Below are 23,921 nucleotides of genomic sequence, written 5' to 3' on the forward strand. Positions count from 1 at the left end.
TGGTCTCCAAGGAAACAGCTGATTAATTTTTAGCGTTAGCTTTAGCCAAGAGGAGCTAACATCCTCAGCACAGAGCAACCCTGAGCAACAGCGAGTGCTAAGCTAATTACACCCTCCAGTTTTATTAAGATATAAATCAGTTGCCATGGGAACCTGTTCCTCAGAATCTGCAGGTGAAATGCACTTCAAATGTCTCTCCAGTGTGGGTGATAGGAACCAGGCGTTTCCACGTCTCCAACACACCCAGCATTTTATTTTCTCTCCTCCTCCAGCAGCGTCTTCACCATCTACAAATTGGAGTGATGATGAAGATGATAGAGACCTTCTGAAGAGCTTTATATCTTCATCCTGTTCAGGGCCCAGGGCCTACACAGAGTCACTGTACACAAGGCAGGACAACACCCTGGACAGTCCATCACATTCCCACACAGGGCATCACACACACACACACACACACACTGCACTTCTCTCTGATTTGTTAAATTCAGAAGCTCTGTGTCTTTTAAGGTAGAATGGTGTGTTTGAGTAAGAAGCGACTGTATCTTGTTGGCGTCTGAAATTTGACTTGTCTGTAATGGTTTTTTTCCACTGCGTGAGTGCGGCTCTACTCGACTCCACTGGCACAGTCCCCCCGTGAAATGGAGCTGGAGATGTGACAAAACCCCATCTCTAAAGCAGGATTTGAAAACTACAACAACAGCGGTAGCAAAGTCAGACGATGTTTATTCGTTGCATGGCGTGTTGTTGTTGTTGTTTGGACTGAACATGGCTCCGCCCACAGTTCTCACAGATCAGATTTCCTTCTCTCACATTCATCTTTCGCTGGAGATATTTTTAGTGTCACCACTGACCCAAGGAGCCTTTGACCCTCTTCAAAACCCTTCTGGGGAATGTTATGAGCTGCCACTATGAGTCGGATAAAAACAAATGTGAAAGCTGCTGCAACTTCAGAGATTCTACAAGCGGCTAGTTTGTGCTAGAGCTCTGTGTTTCGTGGCGATTGACAGGTCTCTCTGGCCAATCAGAGATCTGCAGGGTTTACACTTCACATTTAGTCCCTACTCGGTTCGACTGGAGCCCAGTACATGGTTCCAGGGACCAGGGCCAGATTTGGCGAAAAGGGTATCTGCAGGCTGGAGGCAGCTCCAAGTGGGCGGTACAGCTCCAAGTGGAGCGGTGGTGCGGCAGGAAGTGTTGCAGTCACACAGCTCCAGGGACCTGGAGGTTGTGGGTTTGACCCACACTCCATGTGATTGTCTGTGAGGAGCTGGTAGGTGGATTGGCGACTCAATGTGAGTGTGTGTGTATGTATTTGTGTGGCCTTGTGAGGGACTGGTGTGTTCCTGCTTTGCACCCAGTGATTCCGGTTAGGCTCCGAACTGGACCCACCGCAACCCTGAATTGGATAAGCAGTTTCAGACAATGAATGAATGAATGAATGAATGATAGTCCTTCTACAAATTCATATGCACAATCCAGGTAAGAAGAAAGGGAGGCTTTCTGACAGTCTAAGCCAGTGTTATCCAATTCTGAGCCCATTCTTCCTGTTCAAACAAACTTGATTCAAATAATTTTGTGAGTAGGGTGTTCCATGAGCTGGTTCGGGTGACAAATCAAAGCATATGTGATCATCTGAATGTAAAGAGTAATACATAATACTCTACAACAAGGACATACTTCTATAAAGAATCATTTAAAACCATGCAAAGGAACTAGATGAAGTACAGTGAACTTCTCTGAATGTCTATTTATATTCTTAGTTTAAGTTGAGCCAAATTTACTGAAAGGTTGCACCACTATCTTGGAATTCATTACACCATAACAGAATTACAGTGAATTTCCATCTTATTAAGTTCACCTAACTTGTAGCTACATGCACTGACTATATTGTCATATACACCCACTATGACTGAGTGGTCATGGTAGGTTTGCTGAATATTATGATTATTTGCAAATTATTAGCACCATTTCTCCCATGTCCATTAATGGAAAGGAGCTGCTTTAAATATTTTTTTGAATAGTGGGCCATTTTGTATAGTGCTACTTAAGGGTTTACACATTTAAACTGATTATAATCCAATACTGTGCTGAGTACCAAACAAATAATACAGTCCTATAATATTCTGTAATCAAATTAAAATAATGATTGTAGACATGAGAGACCTAATGGATTTCATAAGTTTGTGTGGTGGAGAAAATAAATACAAGTATTAAGAATTGAAATCTAACAGAGCATTTGCAGTCAGTAGTTTATTAACCTTAAGGTGGTCAACACACAATAGCACAGAGCACTATGTAAATGTGGACAAAGAATATGTTTTCACAGAGTGTTTATAAAGGTAGTTTATATGACATAAGCATAAGATAATCACTCTAAGTTTCTGCAAGCTTAATTTCCTTAGAGACATCCCGGTTTGATATACAAGATGAAGGACAAAATGTTTTGTTCTGATAAAGCAGTGACCTGACATACACTTAGAGTTCTGTTGACGGTTATAAATGAATATACAGACAAAACAAGCGGACAGGGTCTTTAAACAGAGACATATAAAAATTTGCATTACAGTTTGCAGTTCACCCCATAATCAGATTACCAAAAATATATAATTAAAATATCAGGGGTGCTATGTATTTTTCACTGAAACCTGATATTTTAAACTATATAACTAGTAGAGGGAATCTAGTTCTGTTGGAGAGAAACTATGCCCTTACCTTAAAAGGCTGCTTTTCCTACATTCGCCTTCCCACAAAACATAGATCGCCCACTTGCTGCATACGCCCCTCCCACTTGCTTGTTTCCACCCACTTGCTGTACGCCCCTCCCACTTGCTGGTCTCTGGCCTGCAGAGATATGTAGTTGGATTTGGCCAGTGGAAAAGCAAAAGAACCAAGCCCAGTCTATTAGGTTCATGTAGGGTACCTGCAGTGGAAAAGCACCATAAGCTTTTATTCACTGTTTGAATTCCCACAGAAACTCATTTGCAACTTGAGCTGTTTAGTTTTGTAGCACTTTCAGTCTGTGTTTACTTTCATGCACTTAGTGCTCTCCTGAATTTAGAGTTACAGTAAAAAAATAATTTGTGTTAAGGAGCAGGAATAAGTCACCAGCCTCATCTATCTTTTCACTGTTTGGAGTCTCTCCGTTGTCTAAAAACCTCCAGATGGCATTTCTCTGCTGTGAGCAGAGAGAAAGAAAGCCTACAGACACTGGAGCTCCATAAACACATTAGAGCGGTTTCCAGCGCAAACCGCCTGCAGAGCAGCACACGGAGGGGAGACACACTCAAAGCTTTACACAAACGGTTTTATGTTTAAAATCGTTAACTTCGCCTTTAAGACTCGGCAGTGACACGGAAGGCCAATCGAAACGCGCAGTCGTGACGCAGTGAGCCAATCAGGGCGCGCAGTATTGACGCAATGAGCCAATCAGAACGCGCAGTAGTAATGTAGTGAGCCAATCAGAGCGCGCAGTGGTAAGGAGTGACGCACTGAAAGAGAGCGGTCCAGTCGCGGTGAGAAGCGGTATTTATGTTTATTCTGCTCATTATAAACTACTCTGCGCGCGCGCGCGCGTGTGTTGCCCCAGCGCTCAGTTTAAACTTCTCAAACTTTAACTTAAACCCTCTCTCTCTCTCTCTCTCTCTCTCTCTCTCTCTCTCTCTCTCTCTCTCACACACACACACACACACTCACACACACAGAAACACACCTATATGAAAGACCGTTTACTGTTGTTAGTTGAGTACTGTGTGCGTGTGTTTAATTTTAATCACACCCGCGACCAGAAAAGAGATTTACAGTTTTAAAATCCAGGCGAAATCTCTGAGGCATTTTCACACGTTTTCGATTATATCTGACTTTTATACGAATGATTTCTAAAAAAAAAACAAACAATTGGATCCACTGTAAAGAAAATTTTACTCACGTTTGATTATTTGTTTAGCTGCTTTTATTTCATAGATTCAGAACAGAATTATAATTGGCCAAAGAGAAAACGCTGTTTCAGAGCCCATTCATCCATTCATTCATTGTCTGTAACCCTTATCCAGTTCAGGGCGTCGGGTCCGGAGTTTACACGGAATCACTGGGCGCAGTGACACACAAACACACATTCATTCAGTCACTCATTACTCACACGTACACTCACATTCATTCACTCACACATTAACTAACTCACACATTCACTCACACACTACCTCCTACATACACTCATACTCACATTCACTCATACACACATTCATTCACTCATTCACACATTCACTCACACACTCACTCCTACATACACTCATACTCGCATTCACTCATACCCTCACACATTTACTCATACACACATCTTAATTCACCCTCACACATTCACTCACACATTCATTATGCATACAATCACACACACACACACATACATTTACTTACAAATTCATTCACTCATACACTCGCACATTAACTCATACATACAAATTCACTCATACATTCACACATTCACATCTTCCCCTAAATCACTACTGTTACCGAGTGTTTAAAGTGAAGTGTAGGTTAAAGCCTGTTTTCTCAGTGAAATCTGCTCTGGAGAACAGTGTTAGGGTGGGGCCTGGTGCTGAAACGTCACAATCTGACTTCAGCCGAGTGTCTGGGTTCTGCAAGTTTACCTGAAAATCTACAGGAGTCAGTCAAGTCATTTTATTTTGCTTTAATTCAGTTGTGTGTGTGTGTGTTTGTTACAGTGGTCAGTATTGCTGGGACTGTGTGTAGAACCGTTCTGTTCCAAGCGAGTGTTCTCTGTTCTTCGTCGTCTCTCGTCTGGAGACTCGCCTGTCGCTGCAGATTACCCACAATGCCTCACACCAACAAGTACAACAGTGCTGCTTTCAGCAGCTCTGGACGGGAACAAGGAGAACCACCTCCAGAACCCTGTCCAGAACCTCCAGCACAACAAGAACCTCAACCTGTGGGTCAGGATGGTAACCATGGTGACAGTGACATCATCAAATCCCCCAATGACCCCAAACAATACAGGTAAACATCCTATAATTGCTTAATCGCATTTATGTTAGTCTCATAATTTTTCTGTGTCTAATACTGTCTCTTCATACTGTCTCTGTATCTCATACTGTCTCTGTGTCTCATACTGTCACTCTGTCTCATATGGTGTCTCTCATTCTGTCTCTGTGTCTAATACTGTCTCTGTGTCTAATACTGTCTCTGTGTCTAGTACTGTCTCTGTCTCTGTGTCTCATACTATCACTGTCTCTGTGTCTAATACTGTCTCTGTGTCTAATACTGTATCTGTCTCTGTGTCTGAAACTGTCTCTGTCTGTGTGTGTCATACTGTCTCTGTGTTTCATATGGTCTTTTTCTCTGTGTTTCATACTGTCTCTGTATCCCATATTAAATGAAGGTGTATATCTACAGCTCAGATGTTAGGAGTTGATGTTAGAAATGTTAGAAAAAGTTGTGTGTGTGAATCCAGGACTTGAGGGAAAGGTTTAAGATATGTAAATGAGCTCTGTCCTGATTGGTGACCATGTTCTCTCCCCCCTCTCCCTCTGTTAGGTATATTGAGCTCAATAACGGTTTGAGAGCTCTCCTGATATCAGACTTCAGCTCAGATGGAAATGCTGAGGATGAAGATGATGATGATGATGATGATGATGAGGATAATGAGGAGGAGGACGACTCTGGAGAGGGAACAGAGGAGGAAGAGGAGGAGGGTGAGGAAGAACAGGACAGTGATTTTGAGGAACTGAATGAGGAGACGGAGCTAAAGAATAAGAAATGTTCAGAGAAACAGGTGAATCAAATCCATAAATGACTCAGTTATGATTTATTTAGTGATCAGTTCAGTGCACTGTAGCTGTGTTCCAAAGCCTGGGTTGAGGTTGAGATCGGCTCGGCCGCTACGTCAGAGAAGGCTGTTCCAATGTGAAGGATCATTCATGTATGGCAGAGAAATGCAGCCAGTGATTTGAAGGACGCAGCAGACTTATCCTTCATGGCCCTCATTCATTCATTATCTGTAACCACTTATCCAGTTCAGGGTCGCGTTGGGTCCAGAGCCTACCTGGAATCATTGGGCACAAGGCGGGAATACACCCTGGAGGGGGCGGCCGTTCTTCACAGGGCAACACAGCCACACATGCTTTCACTCACACCTACGAACACTTTTGAGTCACCAGTCCAAAAACACCACCTACCAACGTGTGTTTTTGGACTTTGGGAGGAAACCGAAGCACCCAGAGGAAACCCACACAGACACAGGGAGAAAACACCAAACTCCTCACTGACAAGTCACCCGGAGCGGGAATCGAATCCACAACCTCCAGGTCCCTGGAGCTGTGTGACTGTGACACTACCTGCTGCTCCGTTTTGTCGCCTTCTTGGCCCTCAGTTACCCACAATTCTCTGCCCACGTACGGCACTTTGGAGAAAATACATGACACAACGAAAAGCGGAGCTTCAGAGTTCATATACCTTGTAAAGTGTAAAATAACTAATAAAGTAAATTGTGTGTCTCTATACCATATTTAATCAAAAAGCTTATTGGCATATTATAGTACCACAGAAAGCATATATTTAGTAGTATTTTATTTTTAATTCCTGTTGAAATGTTAAGTTTTAAAGAAGTTTGAGTGTTTATAGGCTGAAGTATGACTTTTAATTATATTTTTTAAATAGTATTATCTTGCAAGTTAATGTTAATAAGCGAGTACAACTTATTTTAACCCTTAGTGGTTCGAGGCAGATCAGACGCTTCCAGTGACATCACGACGCAGCCTCTTTAGAGCGTTCCAATTTTGTGATGGGGTTATTGAGAAAGAGTCTTCATAGGATAATCCTACCTCAGCCGCAGCCTAGGCTTTGTAACACAGCTTGTGTAATTTCAGATTTAAAAATGAATCAACTCTGTTATGACTCCTTTATTAACTGATTCATTGTTTGGTATAAAACGTATGTTATAATGTTATTTAAATTGAGTTGTTGTTGAAAGTTTCATTTACATCATCAGGGCCTGTGTGACAAATTTACTATGTGTGTGTATGTATGTGTGTGTGTGTTTGTGTGTGTGCCAGTCTGCTGCCGCTTTGTGTGTTTGTGTAGGGAGTTTCAGTGACCCGGATGACCTACCTGGCCTTGCACACTTCCTTGAGCACAGTGAGATAATGATGATAATTTATATTCACACACACACACATACACACACACACACAGCTTCACTCAGTCACTCCAGTGTGTCTTTGGATTGTAGTGGGAAAGTGGAGTACCCAGAGAAACCCAGAAAGACACAGGTAGAACACACGCACTCCTCACAGGCAGTGACCAAAGTAGGGAATTGAACCCACCCCAGAACCCTGGAGCTTGTCTGACAACACCACTGTGCTATTAATAATAATAATAAAAATAATAACATAATGATCCTGTGTAAAACAGGGCTGGGTTACTCTCCTCTCTGTGTTTTCAGGTGAAACAATAGCTGAAGTAAAAGGCTTTAATTTGTTTCTTTGCTGGACCTAGGTTTATATTCGTCTTTTGCTCTTTTTTCTTTCTTTCTCTGTTTTGTGTGTGTGTGTGTGTGTGTGTGCGCGTGCACGTGTGTGTGTGTTTCTCTGTTTGTGTGCGTGCACGTGTTTCTCTGTTTGTGTGCGTGTTTCTGTTTGTGTGTGTTAGTGGTGTTTATGGGCAGTGAAAAATATCCAAGTGAGAACAGTTTTGATGCGTTTTTGAAGAAACACGGTGGCAACGACAATGCCTCAACGGACTGCAAGAGAACAGTGTTCCAGTTTGACGTTCAGAAGAAACACTTTAAAGAAGCTCTTGACAGGTGGTTTACACACTCAGTACACACCCTGAGCAAACCCATTGTACACACACTTATTTATTACACACTCTTTGTATCTGTCATATACACATTGTTTTTGTTGTTGTTATGTTCAGGTGGGCTCAGTTTTTTATCTGCCCGCTGATGATTAAAGACGCCATCGAGCGAGAGGTGGAGGCAGTGGACAGCGGTGAGAGGAATATTTCCCTTTGTCTTAGATTCTGCGTCTGTGTGGCATAGCTCTGCGTTTGTGTGATGTGACTCCATGTGATTAGAGTTCCAGCTCGCCAGACCTTCAGACTCCCACCGCAAGGAGGCGCTGTTTGGCAGTTTCGCAAAAGCAGACCATCCTATGAGCAAATTCTGTTGGGGTAAACATACACACACACACACACACACACACACACACAAACAAATACACAAACAAACAAATACACACACGACAACACCACTAACACACACAGTGTTCTAGTTGTGGTGTGTTGTTTGTTTGGAGGTGCAGTGTGTGTATTGTGTGAGTAGTGTGTGTAGTTAATGATGATTGTTCTGTAGGAAATGCTCAGACACTGAAGACTGATCCTCAGAAAAACCACATCGATGTCTATAGCCGCCTGAGAAACTTCTGGAGCCGAAATTACTCTGCCCACTACATGACCCTTGCAGTGCAGTCTAAAGGTACCAAACTCCTCCCACTGATCTTACTCCGCCCACTAGATGACGGTTGCATTACAGTTTAAATGTACTAAACTCCTCCTACTGAGCTTACCCCGTCCACTAGAGGTGGGCGGATCGATCCAAATATCGATAATATTGATACCAACGCTGGTATTGGTATTGATCAATACTCGTGGAAAAAGATCGATACTCAAGCTTTTTTTCTCTCCCATTGTTCTCCCGCTAAAGTCTGTGGGTGTATGTCGTTATTTTTGTGCCAACATTCTGCACGGTATGTGCCACCATTCTGGATATTTTAAGCGAGCAAGGAGGTTTCTTGAACGCACACTGCAACCTACACATCTTGCTCTCCTGTCCTACGCGCGATGTCTCTGACCTGCATGCTCACTCCACACTTACAGCCATTACAGTGTGCCTCAGTTTCAGCCAATCAGAAACGTCAAATGACAAAGGTAATTTCTGATTGGATGGCTTGACCGCCAAGTGGGAAGGACATACAGGCCGGAGACCAGTAAATAACTTTCTAACTAAAGGAAGTTTAATACTGCAGTTCAAAAACTGTTCATGTAGAGAGAGGAAGGCAGGTTTAAATCAACCCACCTGAGCAACCCTCCTGAGTTTTACACACACATAAAAACACTGAACAAATAGGTTTTAACTCTGGAAAGCTCTATTAAGTTTATCACAAAAAGACCAAAAAAAAAATTACAGAAAGATTTCACAGACCAGGTGGGTTTAGTTCACCCTTCTTTCATTCCCCTGTATGTTATTAAGGCTACATGCATTGATTTGCCAATATTTATGGCAAAAAAACTGTAATACTCTTTTGCTATACCTAAACTGTGAAGCATAATTCAAATACACACTAATATATGCAGGTGTACGTTACTACATTACAGAGTTATAGCCATTAGAATTCTGAATAGCTAACCGCAAGCTAATTTTATTGCAGTATTAAGCTTCCTTTAGGAAGTTATATAGATTTAAGCATTACACAATCAGCTAGCCCTGTATGTTGATAACTACCTGTCTAGATAGCATTTACAGTACTTTCTATCACTAATAAAGTAGTTTCTACAGTAGTTACAGTATCATTAACTGTCGTTGCTAGCACTAATTTACACTATGTACATTGTTTTTAGCACATCAGCTACGTTGCTGACTCAGTTAATCAAGGTAAATACAAGGCCAAAAACACAACAGATAAAAACTCTACAATGTTGCCAATTCAATGAATATAAAATAAAATGACTGGCTGTGGTGTACTGGTCTGTTGCCGTTCAGAGGGCATTGTCAGATTTCCCTCTAACCATAACCCCCCACTTGCCGGTATCCGCCTATTTACTGGTCTCCGGCTTGTATGTTCTTCCCACTTGGCGGTCAAGCCATCCAATCAGAAATTACCTTTGTCATTTGACGTTTCTGATTGGCTGAAACTGAGGCACTTTGTAATGGCTAAGTGTGGAGCTAGCGCGCAGGTCAGAGACATCGCATGCAGAACACCTCCCCCCCGGTCCTGTCTTTTGCTTTGGCACCTGTACGTGGTGAAGACTTTCGGTATCAGTATCAATATCGGCGATACTGGCCCTGTATTTAATTGGTATCGGATTGATACCAAAACTCCCTGTAGCGCCCATCTCTACCGTCGACTACAAGACCCTTGCAGTGCAGTCTAAATATACTAAACTGGTGTTAATATGTGGGAATTTTGGCGCCCCCTGCCTGTGCTGTGGTGTAATCACTGTGGTATTAATGAGTTGTATTTTTCAGAAACTCTGGACTCTCTGGAGCTGTGGGTGAGAGAGATCTTCAGCGCTGTGCCCAACAAGTGGGTGCCACCTCCTTTATCTGACCTCTCATTTATCTGACCCCTCCTTTATCTGACCTTTCCTTTGTCTGATCACTCCTTTATCTGAACCCTTCTTTCTCTAACCCCTCCTTTATCTGATTAATCCATTATCCGACTTGTTCCTTATGTGATCCCTCCTTTATCTGACCTTTTCTTTATCTGACCACTCCGTTATTTGACCCCTGGTGCTCTGTTCTGTTCTTCCAGTGGTCTTCCAAAACCAGACTTTTCAGAACTTCTGGACCCTTTTGACACACCAGCCTTCAATAAACTGTACAGAGGTAAATAGAGCTGCATGGTCAGGCTTGGTGCTGACCATATTAGTGACCTTTGAGCTGTGATGGGAAGTTAGTAAGGTTAAGGGAGTTAAAATTTGTTTGTTGGGTCTGAGAGACCAGGCTTCCCAGTCTCTACTCTGATCATCTCACACACTCCCCTTTTGTTTGTTTGCTGCAGTGGTCCCAGTGCAGAAGGTACATGCTCTGACCCTTACCTGGGCGCTGCCCCCTCAGGAGAAGCACTACAGGTTAGTTCACTTACTCCCCCAGCATTCCTTTACTTTCCTGATATTTTCTGGCCATGACACACCTTCCCTGGCATTACCTGGACCACCTGACTTTACCTGGATCATCTGGCCATACCTGGATCACCTGACTTTACCTGGACCACCTGACTTTACCTGGACGACCTGACTTTACCTGGACCATCTGACCTTACATGGACCACCTGACCTTGCCTGGACCATCTGGCCATACATCAGGAGAAGCACTGATATTTTCTGGCCATGACACACCTTCCCTGGCATTACCTGGACCACCTGACTTTACCTGGACCATCTGGCCATACTTGGACCACATGACTTTACCTGGACCATGTGACCTTACCTGGATTCTGAGACAGATTAGTCATCTGAAACTTTTCACGGCACGAAACTTCCTTTTGTGAGATCATTAACGATGTGTGTGTGTGTGTTTTTAGGGTGAAACCGCTGCACTACATTTCCTGGTTAATTGGTCATGAAGGAGCTGGGAGCATCCTGTCACTGCTCCGGAAGAAGTATGACACACTCACACTAAACACTCACCCACAGGCACACACACACACACAGAACCCATTTCAATTGAGGGACATATACCGACTGTGTGTGTACGCGTGTGTGTGAGTGCGTGTGCATGTTTATAGATGTTGGGCAGTGGCTCTGTTTGGGGGAAACAGTGAGACAGGTTTTGATCAGAACTCCACCTACTCCATCTTCAGCATCTCCATCACCCTCACAGACGATGGCTTCCAGAACTTCCTCCAGGTTAGTGCAGACTTTATTATTGTTATTATTCATTCATTCATTCATTCACTGTCTGCAACACACATATTTAGAGGATAAAGTCATATACAACAAAGTCGAGTAAAGGATTTTCTGAGTATTTTGTCTGTTTACAGCCTTCTTCCTCTCTCTTGTAACCAAAATTCAGTGCTAAACTTACAGCTGTTTTGGGTTGCTGGGCTTGTGTTTTTCCCCATGCGTTTCAGACCATGACATCAGCAGTGACAGTGAGCTCCCACTGTGCACTCTCCCTTTGGCTCTCTTACATGAACATGAACATTTTAGCTGACTTTTAAAGAAACAGAACAGAAACTTGACACACCACACACATGTTTACCGCCCTCATTTTGAGATACTGTCCACATCTTTAAATACCACGGTATACAGTATTATCCTTATATCACCCATCCCTAAGCCTACCCGGAATCAAGGCAGGAACACACCCTGGAGTTGTGGCAGTTCTTCAAAGGATGACACACACTCACACATTCATTCACACACTCGCACCTACGGACACTTTTGAGTCGCCAATCCACCTACCAACGTGTGTTTTTGGAGTGTGGGAGGAAACCAGAGCACCCGGAGGAAACCCACGCAGACACGGGGAGAACACACCACACTCCTCACAAACAGTCACACGGAGCAGGACTCAAATCCACAACCTCCAGGAGCCTGGAGCTGTGACAGAGACACTACCTGCTGCGCCACCGTGCCGCCCAGCCACTTTGCAACTACTTAAAAACACAGTAGCTATCAACTAGCCTAGGAATACATGGCAACAGCATAAACACCCTAGCAACAGACTAACAGGAAGTAGGAACCTTATTTAATTGCTGTTTTTATGAATTGTGAAAGCAGGGAATATGTTATTGACTTTGTGAGGGGTGTGTGTGTGTGTGTGTGCGTGTGCACATGTAGGTGGCTCACCTGGTGTTTCAGTATCTGAAGATGCTGCAGATGCTCGGACCTCAGCAGAGGTAAAAACTCTGTCTCACCAACACACTATATCACAGTAAGACACACACACGCGCGCACACACACACACACACACACACACACACACACAGACATTAACAAACTCACCCGCTGCTTAAAGTTCAATGTTTACTACATTCGGGTATGACAAACACAGAAGCCTCAACCTAGCGCCCTTTTCCCTAACGCCCGTTTCGTAAATCCCCCCGTTCCCTAATGCCCTGTTCCCTAACAGCTTGTTCTTTGGTTGACTTCTGGTCTAGAATTTATGAGGAAATCCAGAAGATTGAAGCGAATGAGTTCCTCTATCAGGAACAGGTGAGAGAACCCTCTGCTCATCGGCTCTGTTAGAGATTAGTAATAAATGGAGAGTGATGTAATGGTGAATTTCTGTGTGTGTGTGTGTGTGTGTGTCTAAGACCGATCCGATTGAGTTTGTGGAAGATGTTTGTGAGAACATGCAGCTCTTTCCTAAAGAAGATTTCCTGACTGGAGATCAGCTGATGTTTGAGTTTAAACCAGAGGTGAAAACAATTACTTAAATAGAAAAATATTATTATTTTACTACACTCAGTCTACACCCAGTCTATGCTGCTACTACACCCTGTCTACACTCATACTACACTCAGTCTACATCCAGTCTACACTTCTACTACACTCATACTGCACCCAGTATATATCCTGTCTACACCCCTACTACACGGTCTACATCCAGTTTATGTTTCTTTCACACTCTGTCTATATCCAGTCTACATCCAGTGTTGTGTGTGTTGTAGGTGATTAGTTCTGCTCTGAAGTTGTTGACCCCTGACCGGGTAAATCTGCTGTTGTTGTCTCCTGAACACGAGGGAACTTGTCCTCTAAAGGAGAAATGGTTTGGGACTCAATTCAGTGTTGAGGGTGAGACACTTCTTTCATGCACTCAACCCTTTACACGGTACACTTAACACCCAACACTTCTCACTGTACATTTAACACCCAACACTTCACACTGTACACTTAACACCCAACACTTCACACTGTACACTTAACACCCAACATTTCACACTGTATGTTTAACACCCACCACTTCACAATGTACACTTCACACCCACTTGACTCTGTACACTTAACATCCAACACTTCACACTGTACACTTAACACCCAACATTTCACGCTGTATGTTTAACACCCAACACTCACATGTACACCTAACACCCACCACTGTACACGTAACACCTAACACTTCTCACCCAACACTTTACAATGTGCACGTAACAGTCATTTCACACTGTACATTTAACACCCAACACTTCACACTCTATACTTAACACCTAACACTGCAAACTTAACAACCAACACATCACACTGCACACTTAAAACCCAACACATCACTCTCCACTCTTAAAACCCAACACATCACACTGCACGCTTAACATCCAACACAACACACTGCACGCTTAACATCCAACACAACACACTGCACGCTTAACACCCAATGCTCACACTGCACGCTTAATACCCAAAGCTCACACTGCACGCTTAACACCCAACACATCACACTGCACGCTTAACACCCAACACATCACACTGCACGCTTAACACCCAACACTTTACACTGTACGCTTAACACCCAACACTTCACACGGCACGCTTAACACCCAACACTTCACACGGCACGCTTAACACCCAACGCTCACACGGCACGCTTAACACCCAACGCTCACACTGCACGCTTAACACCCAACGCTCACACTGCACGCTTAACACCCAACGCTCACACTGCACGCTTAACACCCAACGCTCACACTGCACGCTTAACACCCAACGCTCACACTGCACGCTTAACACCCAACGCTCACACTGTACGCTTAACACCCAACGCTCACACTGCACGCTTAACACTCAATGCTCACACTGCTAACCTCAATAAAAAGAGAAAGATATTTACAGCAGATAATCTGAGATGTTTCCTGTTTCACTGCCCTCTGAGTTTCAGAACATTGGTTACATTGTGGCTGATGTTATTTTATTGTCGTGTTGTTGTTTGTGTTGTTAATATGTAGAAATCCCAGCAGAGTGGAGGCAGCGCTGGAGTGAAGCCCTGGATATAAATCCTTTGCTTCATCTCCCTGCAGAAAACCAGTTCATTGGTGAGATATATACATTTGAACCTTTCCCCTCATTCACTTCTAATTATTATCAGGGTTCAAGCACACAGTTTGTAGAACCCTATTGTTTTTGTTAAGATTTTTCATGTTAATTATTATTATTGTTATCATTATTATTTATTTCTGTAGCCACTGATTTCACTTTGAAAGCCTCAGACTGTCCAGACACAGAGTTTCCTGTAAAGATCACCAGTGACTCTCGTGGATGTGTGTGGTATAAAAAGGACAACAAATTCAAAATCCCCAAAGGTGCGCATCTCCCATTTTCAGAAAAAAAAAACACGCTGTATATTCAATCAGACCTTGTTTTCTCTCTCTCTTTCTCTCTTTCATTTTATATATATATATACATAATTTATACACACATTTCTTTCTCTCTTTTCAGCATATATACGCTTCCACCTCATCTCTCCTGTGGTTCAGCGATCTCCAAAAAAGTAAGAAATATCAATTTGTAATTCCCTTTGAATTAACAGAGCTATTCTAATCTCTTACTACATAATAACATTTCTCTCTCTCTCTCTCTCTGTCTTTCTCTCTCAGCCTGGTGCTGTTTGATTTGTTTGTGAATGTGCTAGTGCATAATCTCTCTGAAGTTGCATATGAAGCAGACGTTGCTCAGTTGGAGTATAAACTTCTTGCTGGAGAACATGGCCTTGTCATCAAAGTTAAAGGGTTTAACCATAAACTACCTGTAAGTAACACAAACACACACACACACATGTATTTTGGGCCAAATTTGGACTGTGATGGGTTTGGATAGGGTTTGGGACAAGTGACAGCTGAGTCTATGCTGGGTTGGACTTATGTTTGGGTCAAGCTGAGGTTGAGTCTGGGCTGTATTGTGGTTAGGTATGAGCAGGTGTTGGGTTGAGTTTGGGTGGCTCTTTGTTAGGTTAAGGCTCAGACTGGGCTAGTTTGTAGTTGAGTTAAGGTTGAACCTGTGTTGTTAGGGCTGAGTGCAGACTGAGTTTAGCTTGAGTTCGAGCAGGTTCAGAGTTTAGTTTTGAACAGGTTGGGGTTGAGTTGGGTAGGCTTTAGGTTGAGTTAGAGCTAGAGTAGGTGATTTTTGTTTTTAAATGTCACACATTATTTTCACCTTTGACTGTAACCACTCCCTTAAACCACAGGAAAATGCACAACTCAGTAAAGCCTGATGCATGCTTCTGTGTCCAATCATTGCAGGCTCAGTGCTGTAGCCTACACAAGGGCTAAATCACAAATATCTTCCTCCACCCTATGTAGTGCACAGTGTAGGTTTTGGCACTTGATCTGGGATGAGCCTGGGCCAGGGGGTGGAGCCTGGGCCATGTCTGCGTGGTGTCTATATTCTTCCTGGCCTCAGTGGTTAGTGAGTAGACTCAATAAATGGGAACTGAAAAGCAAAGTGTAGGCCCTTGCTGACTCCACTTGTGTGTGTGTCTGTGTGTGTTTGTGCAGCTGTTGTTTAATCTGATTGTGGACCACCTTGCTGACTTCACCACTGCACCTGACGTAGTTGCCATGTTTACGGAGCAGCTAAAAAAAAGCTACTTCAACATCCTCATCAACCCAGAGAAACTGGGAAAGTAAGACAGCACCATCTGCTTTAACTCTGAGACAGGATCACACACTGGGTCAGGGTCAGGTTTAGTGATATTATTTTTACAATGCGTGGTATCGGTTCAGCTCAGCTCATGTGCTTTTCCAGTAGGCCAATCTTTTCCCTGGTGCCTAAAATCAGGTACTTTTATTGTTCTATGTCAGGCCTGTTTCAGAGCGAGCAGAGTAGGGACTAAACCGTGGCATTGTCCAGAGAGAGTCGTCACTATACGTCACGCATCGCAGACGTCCAGCACCAACTCTCCATCTGTAAAATCTCCAGCTGCAGCAGAGATCACATTTGTTTTTATCCGACTCACAGTGGCAGCTCGTAAAATTACGCCGAAGAGGAGGAGATTCAAATGCTCCTTGGATCGGTGGCCGATGAAAGAATCCAGCGAGAGTTGGACGCTGCAACAAGGAAGGAACAAACTCTACTGATCTGTCTGAACTGATGACGGAGCTGTGTTCAGTCCCAAACAACAACAACAACAACACGCCAATACACCATGAGTAAACACCACTTAAATGTACCGCCGTCATTTTTGTGGTTCAAAAATGTTCCACTGTTCCCCTTAAAGATGGGGTTTAGAGACGACACCCGATACATTCGTGGGTGGGATCTGTGAGAGTACAATATCAACCATGGAAAAAGTTTCGAGCCGTGCTGAGCCATGCTACATAAAAGCACCTTTAGGGAAATTCGTGTTACTGTAGTGCAATGATAGTGTAGTTTTATTGTTAGTGCAGTGTTTGTGTGTATTGTGTGCATTGTTGATGTGTGTGTGTGTGTGTGCTGATGTGGTGTTGTTGTGTATATCAGAGATGTGCGACTGCTGATCCTGGAGCACTCTCGCTGGTCGATGGTGCAGAAGTACAACGCGGTGGTGGGAGGAGTTAGTGTGGAGGAGCTGATGGAGTTTGTGAAGAGTTTTAAACAGGAGACTTACACAGAGGGCCTCGTACAGGGAAACTTCACCAGCACCGTGAGTGACTAGACTCGCAAACTACACCAAATACAAACTAAGGCATACACAAACTACCACACATTCAAACTACACAAAATGCAAACTATGGCGCACACAAACTTCACCAAATGCAAACTCTAGCACACACAAACTACAACACACGCAAACTACCACACTTGCTAATTACCACACACACAAATTAGTGCACATTTAAAACTTGACGCACTTTAACTGCCACAAACTATACACTCTTATGTAAATTTACGTGTTACACTCACACTTTGCAACTTCAGAGTTTAAAAAAGATATATTGTGTGTGTGTTTGTAGGAATCAGTCCAGTTTCTGAACTACATCATCAAGTGAGTTTTTTTTCACTTTTTAAAATGCAAAGCAATATTTTTGAGTGTAATCTGTGTGTCTGAGAGAGACTCATTGGGCCTCATTCATGAAACGCAAACAGAAATGTGCACGTAAACTGCTCGTAAAGGTTTTTTTTTTTTCATAAATATCCGGATTCATTAAAATGTAGGTATGAACGAAATTTACACCTGCTCTTGAGTGCGCGTAAAGTGGCTGTAATATCCGAAAGACACTGAAAGTATCATCTGACCTGATTGAAATTTAAATAAAAGTTATTAAATATAATTAATATGCAAGGTCTAAATAAATAAACAATAAATTAATTAATAATCAAACAAAATTTCACAAAACAGTCCTCTTCCTAATTCAGCCTGTTATTCAGAGCAGCTTCCAGTAGCTAAAGGGCAAAAGTTTGCTAAATTAATTTGTTACGCATGTAGTCGGTGGATCATTGTAATATAAAAGAGTTTAAAGTCTGTAACCTATTAAATTGGCTGATGCTGCGTTGCTGGATTTAACAGAATGCTCTGCACAGAGACCTTTAAGGTCTTAGGAGCTGATACAGGTTTAGTTCATTAGCCGAATGATGTCTCTCTGGTCGGGTTCACTGTTGAGATCCATTCTTTTGTATTTGTGCAACATTTTTGAACCTGTATTGCCACCGAACCTGTGCAGGGGCTGTCCATGTGTGGCTCTTTGGACACCGTAACATTTAAAACATTAGTTCTTAAACCCTCAATCATCCAAGCATCATCCCGGGAATTTTAAGTTGATTTTATACTTGATGCAGTGTGGTTGTGCATCTCTGATATTCAAAGGAACTCTAGCAAAATCAGGGTTAAGATTAGGTTGTGTGTGTGTGTGTGTGTGTGTGTGTATGTATGTGTGTGTGTGCGCGCGCACAACTGACTGTTGGACTGTTTCAGTAAGCTGCAATTCCGGAGTCTGTCAGTAGAGGTCCCTGTTCAGTTCAGAGTCGTGGAGCTGCCACAGAAACACATGGTGTGTAAAGTAAAATCTCTGAACAAAGGAGACGCTAATTCTGAGGTCACAGTTTATTTCCAGGTAATAAATATTCATTATTTTATTAATATTTTTCCATTCCTGAATTATTAATAAAGTATTACATTATTATTCATTGCTAAATTTGTTCTTAAACTAATGAAGCGTTAACTCTTTAAGTCGGGGCCCAGGAACCTGCGGCAGCACACAATGATGGAGCTTCTGGTGGTGAGCGTCATTTACAATTAACCCTTTACCTCTCTGTCTCCACTTGTGAATCTCCAACTCTGTCACCACCTCTTTGTCTTCTCCTCTCTGTCTTCAACTGAGTGTCTCCAACTGTCTCCACCTCTCTGTCTCTACCTGTGAGTCTCCAACTGTCTCCTCTTCTCTGTCTCCACCTGTGTCTCTCCAATTCTTTGTTTTCTCCTCTCTGTCTTCTCCGCTCTGTCTCCACCTGTCTCCAATTCTCTCTCCATCTCTCTGTCTTCTCCTCTGTCTCCAACTGTGTCTCCACCTCTCTGTCTTCTCCTTTCTGTTTCCACGTGTCTCCTTCTCTCTTTCTCCACCTATGTCTCTCCTACTGTTTGTCTCCATGCAGCCTCTTTTATATACTCCAAAGAGGAGCCTCTGGTGTGTGGGTGTTTGGGGGTATATTGGTGTGTGTGGGCATCTGTGTGTTTGTGTTTCAGATGTACATGGAGGAGCCCTGTTTTAACTTCCTGAGGACCAAAGAGACACTGGGGTGAGTCTGAAGCCACTCTCAGAGCAGCACAATGACAAAGAAAAGGGCTTTAACTGCCCTTAACTCTGACTTTACTCAGACTTTAACTGCTTTTTACCCGGACTTAACCCTGATTTTATCCGGACTTTAACTGCCCTTTATCTGGACTTTAACTGCACGTAACCCAGACTTAACCCGGCATTTACCCAGACTTGACCCTGACTTTACCTGGACTAAACCCAGACTTAACCTGAACATTACCCATTCTGTAACATTTGTGCTGGGCATTCCCCAGACTTTACCTGCCCCTGGTACACAGTCTGGGTGATGTCCCTCTTTCCCTCTTTTCTCTGTCTCTCCCTCTTTCTCCTGTTGTCAGAATATATAATGATCTAAAATCCTTATGTGTGTGTGTTATTTGCAGGTATCATGTATATCCCACCTGTAGAAACACTTCTGGTGTCCTGGGCTTCTCTGTTACAGTGGAGACACAGGCTACAAAGTTCAAGTGGGTTTATATTAAGAAAAGCTGTGTGTCTGTGTGTGTGTGTGTGTGCGTGCATGTGCAGTACAGAGCTGGTGGAGCTGACGGTGGAGAAGTTTCTGCAGGGTTCTATAAATGAAAATAAACAAATACATAAATGTTTGTGTGTGCGCGCTTGCTTGCAGTACAGAGCTGGTGGAGCTGAAGGTGGAGGAGTTCCTGCAGGTTTTTGAGGTGGAGTTACAGGGTCTGAAGGAGGCGGAGTTCCAGGGCCAGGTGGAGGCACTGGTGAAGCTGAAACAGTGTGAGGACACTCACCTCGGGGAAGAGGTTAACAGAAACTGGACAGAGATTGTCACCCAGCAATATGTCTTCAACAGACTCAGCAGAGAGGTTCAGACCTGAATATATATACGTGTGTGTGTGTGTTAGTGTATTCATTCTTTCTGTGAATGTGTCTGTGTGCATTTATTTAGTTTGTCTATTATGAGCGTGTGTATGCATATTAATGTGTGTGTGTGTTGGTTTACAGATTGATGCTCTGAAGTTGATGACTAAGACTGAGATGTTGAATTGGTTCCAGGAGCACAGAGGAGACAGCAGCAGGAAACTTAGCATCCATGTAATAGATCTCTCTCTCTCTCCTCTCTCTCTCTCTCTCTCTCTCTCTCTCTCTCCTCTCTCTCTCTCTCTCTCTCTCACCAGTTAATTTAAACTGGTAATACAGTATTTGGCCAGATTCTGCTTTGCCATTGTTCAAAAAGGCTACTAACAGGCACTGACCGTGCTGATTGCAGTCGGCTTAATAAATGTCTGACAACAAAAATGTTTTATCTGATTGACTACAGTCGAAAAGGATTTACAAGTGCACACTGGTCCTTTGGCCTCTGTTCCTTATTATGATTTTAGAATTTTGGCAACCCTACACACACTGTGTGTGTGGGGAGAAGGTGTAGTGAGTTTCCTGACTGCGAAACCTGATTATTGATGAAGGTAAAGGAAGCTGCTGAAAAAGCCTTTTAAAATATTCCTGTGTTAAACGCAGTATTTAGAGCAGACTGAGCTGATGTTTGTGTTCTTTCCTGATGCTATGGCTGTGTATTTTACAGAAACCTGTAGATAATCAGTTCACAACTCAGTTTTGTGTTTCTACCTGTAGATGGACATTCAGATTTATTTTGTAAAGGCAGCAGCTCCTCGTGGCTTCGCTTAATCTTTACCTCATCAAAGAAATGTGCTACTAAGAGGCAATTACCATAGACCCCCCCCCCTTAGTTAAAGCTTAGCCCCAATCATTCATCTCTAGTGATGGGCCTGATGGAGTGTGTGTGTGTATATGTGGACCTAACCGTCCTGTTTCTGCTTCTCAAATTGTTGTGTGTGTGTGGTTTGCAGGTCGTGGGCTTTGGTCCCGAGGAGAATGATCACCCCCTGGTTGAGGGAAAGGAGCATGGTGCAAATGATGCATCTCTTTATGAAGAAGTTTCTGAGCTCACATTTCTTCCTCTGTCACAAAAACTGTCCCAAGCTTCGGCCATCACCGACATTAGCGCATTCACCGGGACTCTCCGGCTCCATCCATACCACAAAATACTCTCATAAACACACACACAACACAACATACTCTCAAATACACACAACACAACATGCTTTCAAATACACACAATACAATATCCTCACATAAATACACACACAACACAACATACTCTCATATACACACAACACAAAATACTCTCATAGACACACACACAACACAACATACTCTCATATACACACAACACAAAATACTCTCATATACACACAACACAAAATACTCTCATATACACACAACACAAAATACTCTCATATACACACAACACAAAATACTCTCATATACACACAACACAAAATACTCTCATATACACACACACAACACAACATACTCTCATATATACACACACAACACAACATACTCTCATATACACACAACACAAAAGGAGCATGGTGCAAATGATGCATCTCTTTATGAAGAAGTTTCTGAGCTCACATTTCTTCCTCTGTCACAAAAACTGTCCCAAGCTTTGGCCATCACCGACATTAGCGCATTCACCGGGACTCTCCGGCTCCATCCATACCACAAAATACTCTCATAAACACACACACAACACAACATACTCTCAAATACACACAACACAACATACTCTCAAATACACACAATACAATATCCTCACATAAATACACACACAACACAACATACTCTCAAATACACACAACACAACATACTCTCAAATATACACAACACAAAATACTCTCATAAACACACACACAACACAACATACTCTCATATACACACAACACAAAATACTCTCATATACACACACACAACACAACATACTCTCATATACACACAAACACACAACACAAAATACTCTCATATACACACAACACAACATACTCTCATATACACACACAACACAACATACTCTCATATACACACACAACACAACATACTCTCATATACACACAACACAAAATACTCTCATATACACACAACACAAAATACTCTCATATACACACACAACACAACATACTCATAAACACACACAACACAACATACACTCATAAACACACACAACACAACATACTCTCATATACACACAACACAAAATACTCTCATATACACACAACACAAAATACTCTCATAGACACACACAACACAAAATACTCTCATAGACACACAACACAACATACTCTCATATACACACAACACAAAATACTCTCATAGACACACACACAACACAACATACTCTCATAAACACACACAACACAACATACTCTCATAAACACACACAACACAAAATACTCTCCTAAACACACACACACAACACAAAATACTCTCAAAAACATGAAAAATAATTTAATTTTGTTGCTTGGAATTTTTGTACATTTCAAGTAACATAGAGTATTTTTGTTTCTAATAAACCCAGTCGAAAGTGAGAGTCCTGGGACTACAGAGTTAATCTGCTGAGACACATTTAGCACTGGAGGCTAACAAGATGCTATTGCAAAAGTATGTAGCATCATGATAAATAACTGAAAATAAATTACTTCATTAGAAACCACTTAGTGCTGAGTTTGTTAGAGATGAAGCTCTGGATTAGGCTCAGAGCTAAAGTCAGATGAATATTCAAATTGCCTGTCCCTCCTTACTACGAAGGACTTGCAACCCCTCGTGGTTTGTCTCAAATTCAGGTGATGGTCAGTACAAGGAACCTGGAGGGTGGTATATAGACTAGGGTTCAAATTCAGAGATAGTGGGAAGTAATTTACATACCCATGTCCAGTTGGACCACAGTGTCCACAACATCATCTCCCTCAGTGTGCCAGGCACAAAGAATAATAAATAGTATCAACTTATACATCACAATGCTAATAGTTAGCAATAATTGTTTTCCACTTGGAAGTTATTTTTTTCCTCTCAGCAGATTAATTAATAAACAGAAATGCTACAGTATTCGCCATCAGTGTGTTTCCTATGGAGCTAGACATGAGGTCTGTGTCTCAGACTAGTTGAGGGACAGCTGAAGAGGGAAGGCTGAAAATGATTCAAAGGCATTTGATCTGTTTTGGGTGTATGATGTTAAAGAATATGTGTTGCATTAAAGCTTTACCAAAGACTGTCTGGGATGTGATAAACTACATAGAACCTGTGTGTTAGAGCTAACTGGTAGCTTGATATTTAAGAGCTATCTAAATAAAGGCAAATTGAGTTGTCAAATTCAAACCTGACATGACTCCAATTACATAATACATGTAATTAAAAGATACATAGTATCTGAATCTTAACTTTGATTTATTTTTGTATGGCATTTAATAAATGTTATATGGGGTCAACAAGCAGGCTTCTTAGGAAAAAGTAAAATTCCACAGAGAGATGTATCGCAGTGTTTAACTTGATCAGCACTGACTAAAGTTTGTTTTGACCAGTTTATCTACACACCGACTCTGTTTAACTTTACCCTCACTGATTGTAGACCAGGTG

The 23,921-nt window shown here is 42.4% G+C and overlaps 1 protein-coding gene across 3 annotated transcripts; it reads left to right on the forward strand.

The window, feature by feature from the left end:
• Window positions 1–1,378: 1,378 nt before the first annotated feature.
• nrd1a (nardilysin a (N-arginine dibasic convertase)) lies at window positions 1,379–23,662 on the forward strand. 3 transcript variants are annotated; one of them, XM_066680903.1, is made up of 31 exons: window positions 1,379–1,479; window positions 4,719–5,010; window positions 5,548–5,785; window positions 7,065–7,146; window positions 7,660–7,813; window positions 7,927–8,000; window positions 8,086–8,181; window positions 8,363–8,485; window positions 10,256–10,313; window positions 10,542–10,615; window positions 10,791–10,860; window positions 11,313–11,390; window positions 11,517–11,637; window positions 12,574–12,632; window positions 12,894–12,948; window positions 13,050–13,154; window positions 13,407–13,530; window positions 14,676–14,762; window positions 14,910–15,029; window positions 15,166–15,217; window positions 15,324–15,474; window positions 16,221–16,348; window positions 17,185–17,347; window positions 17,658–17,689; window positions 18,617–18,755; window positions 18,873–18,920; window positions 19,385–19,437; window positions 19,841–19,924; window positions 20,086–20,293; window positions 20,433–20,522; window positions 21,296–23,662. In XM_066680903.1, the coding sequence occupies exons 1-31, from the start codon at window positions 1,443–1,445 to the stop codon at window positions 21,500–21,502; spliced, it is 3,402 nt and encodes a 1,133-aa protein (XP_066537000.1). In that variant the 5' UTR covers window positions 1,379–1,442; the 3' UTR covers window positions 21,503–23,662. The 3 variants fall into 3 exon arrangements, with proteins under 3 accessions (XP_066537000.1, XP_066537001.1, XP_066537002.1); XM_066680904.1 differs by lacking the exon at window positions 1,379–1,479 and adding an exon at window positions 3,479–3,522; XM_066680905.1 differs by lacking the exon at window positions 1,379–1,479 and adding an exon at window positions 3,489–3,512.
• The last annotated feature ends 259 nt before the right edge of the window (window positions 23,663–23,921 follow it).

This window comes from Hoplias malabaricus, chromosome 9 (assembly GCF_029633855.1).
Source record: "Hoplias malabaricus isolate fHopMal1 chromosome 9, fHopMal1.hap1, whole genome shotgun sequence".
NCBI classification, from domain to species: Eukaryota; Metazoa; Chordata; class Actinopteri; order Characiformes; family Erythrinidae; genus Hoplias; species Hoplias malabaricus.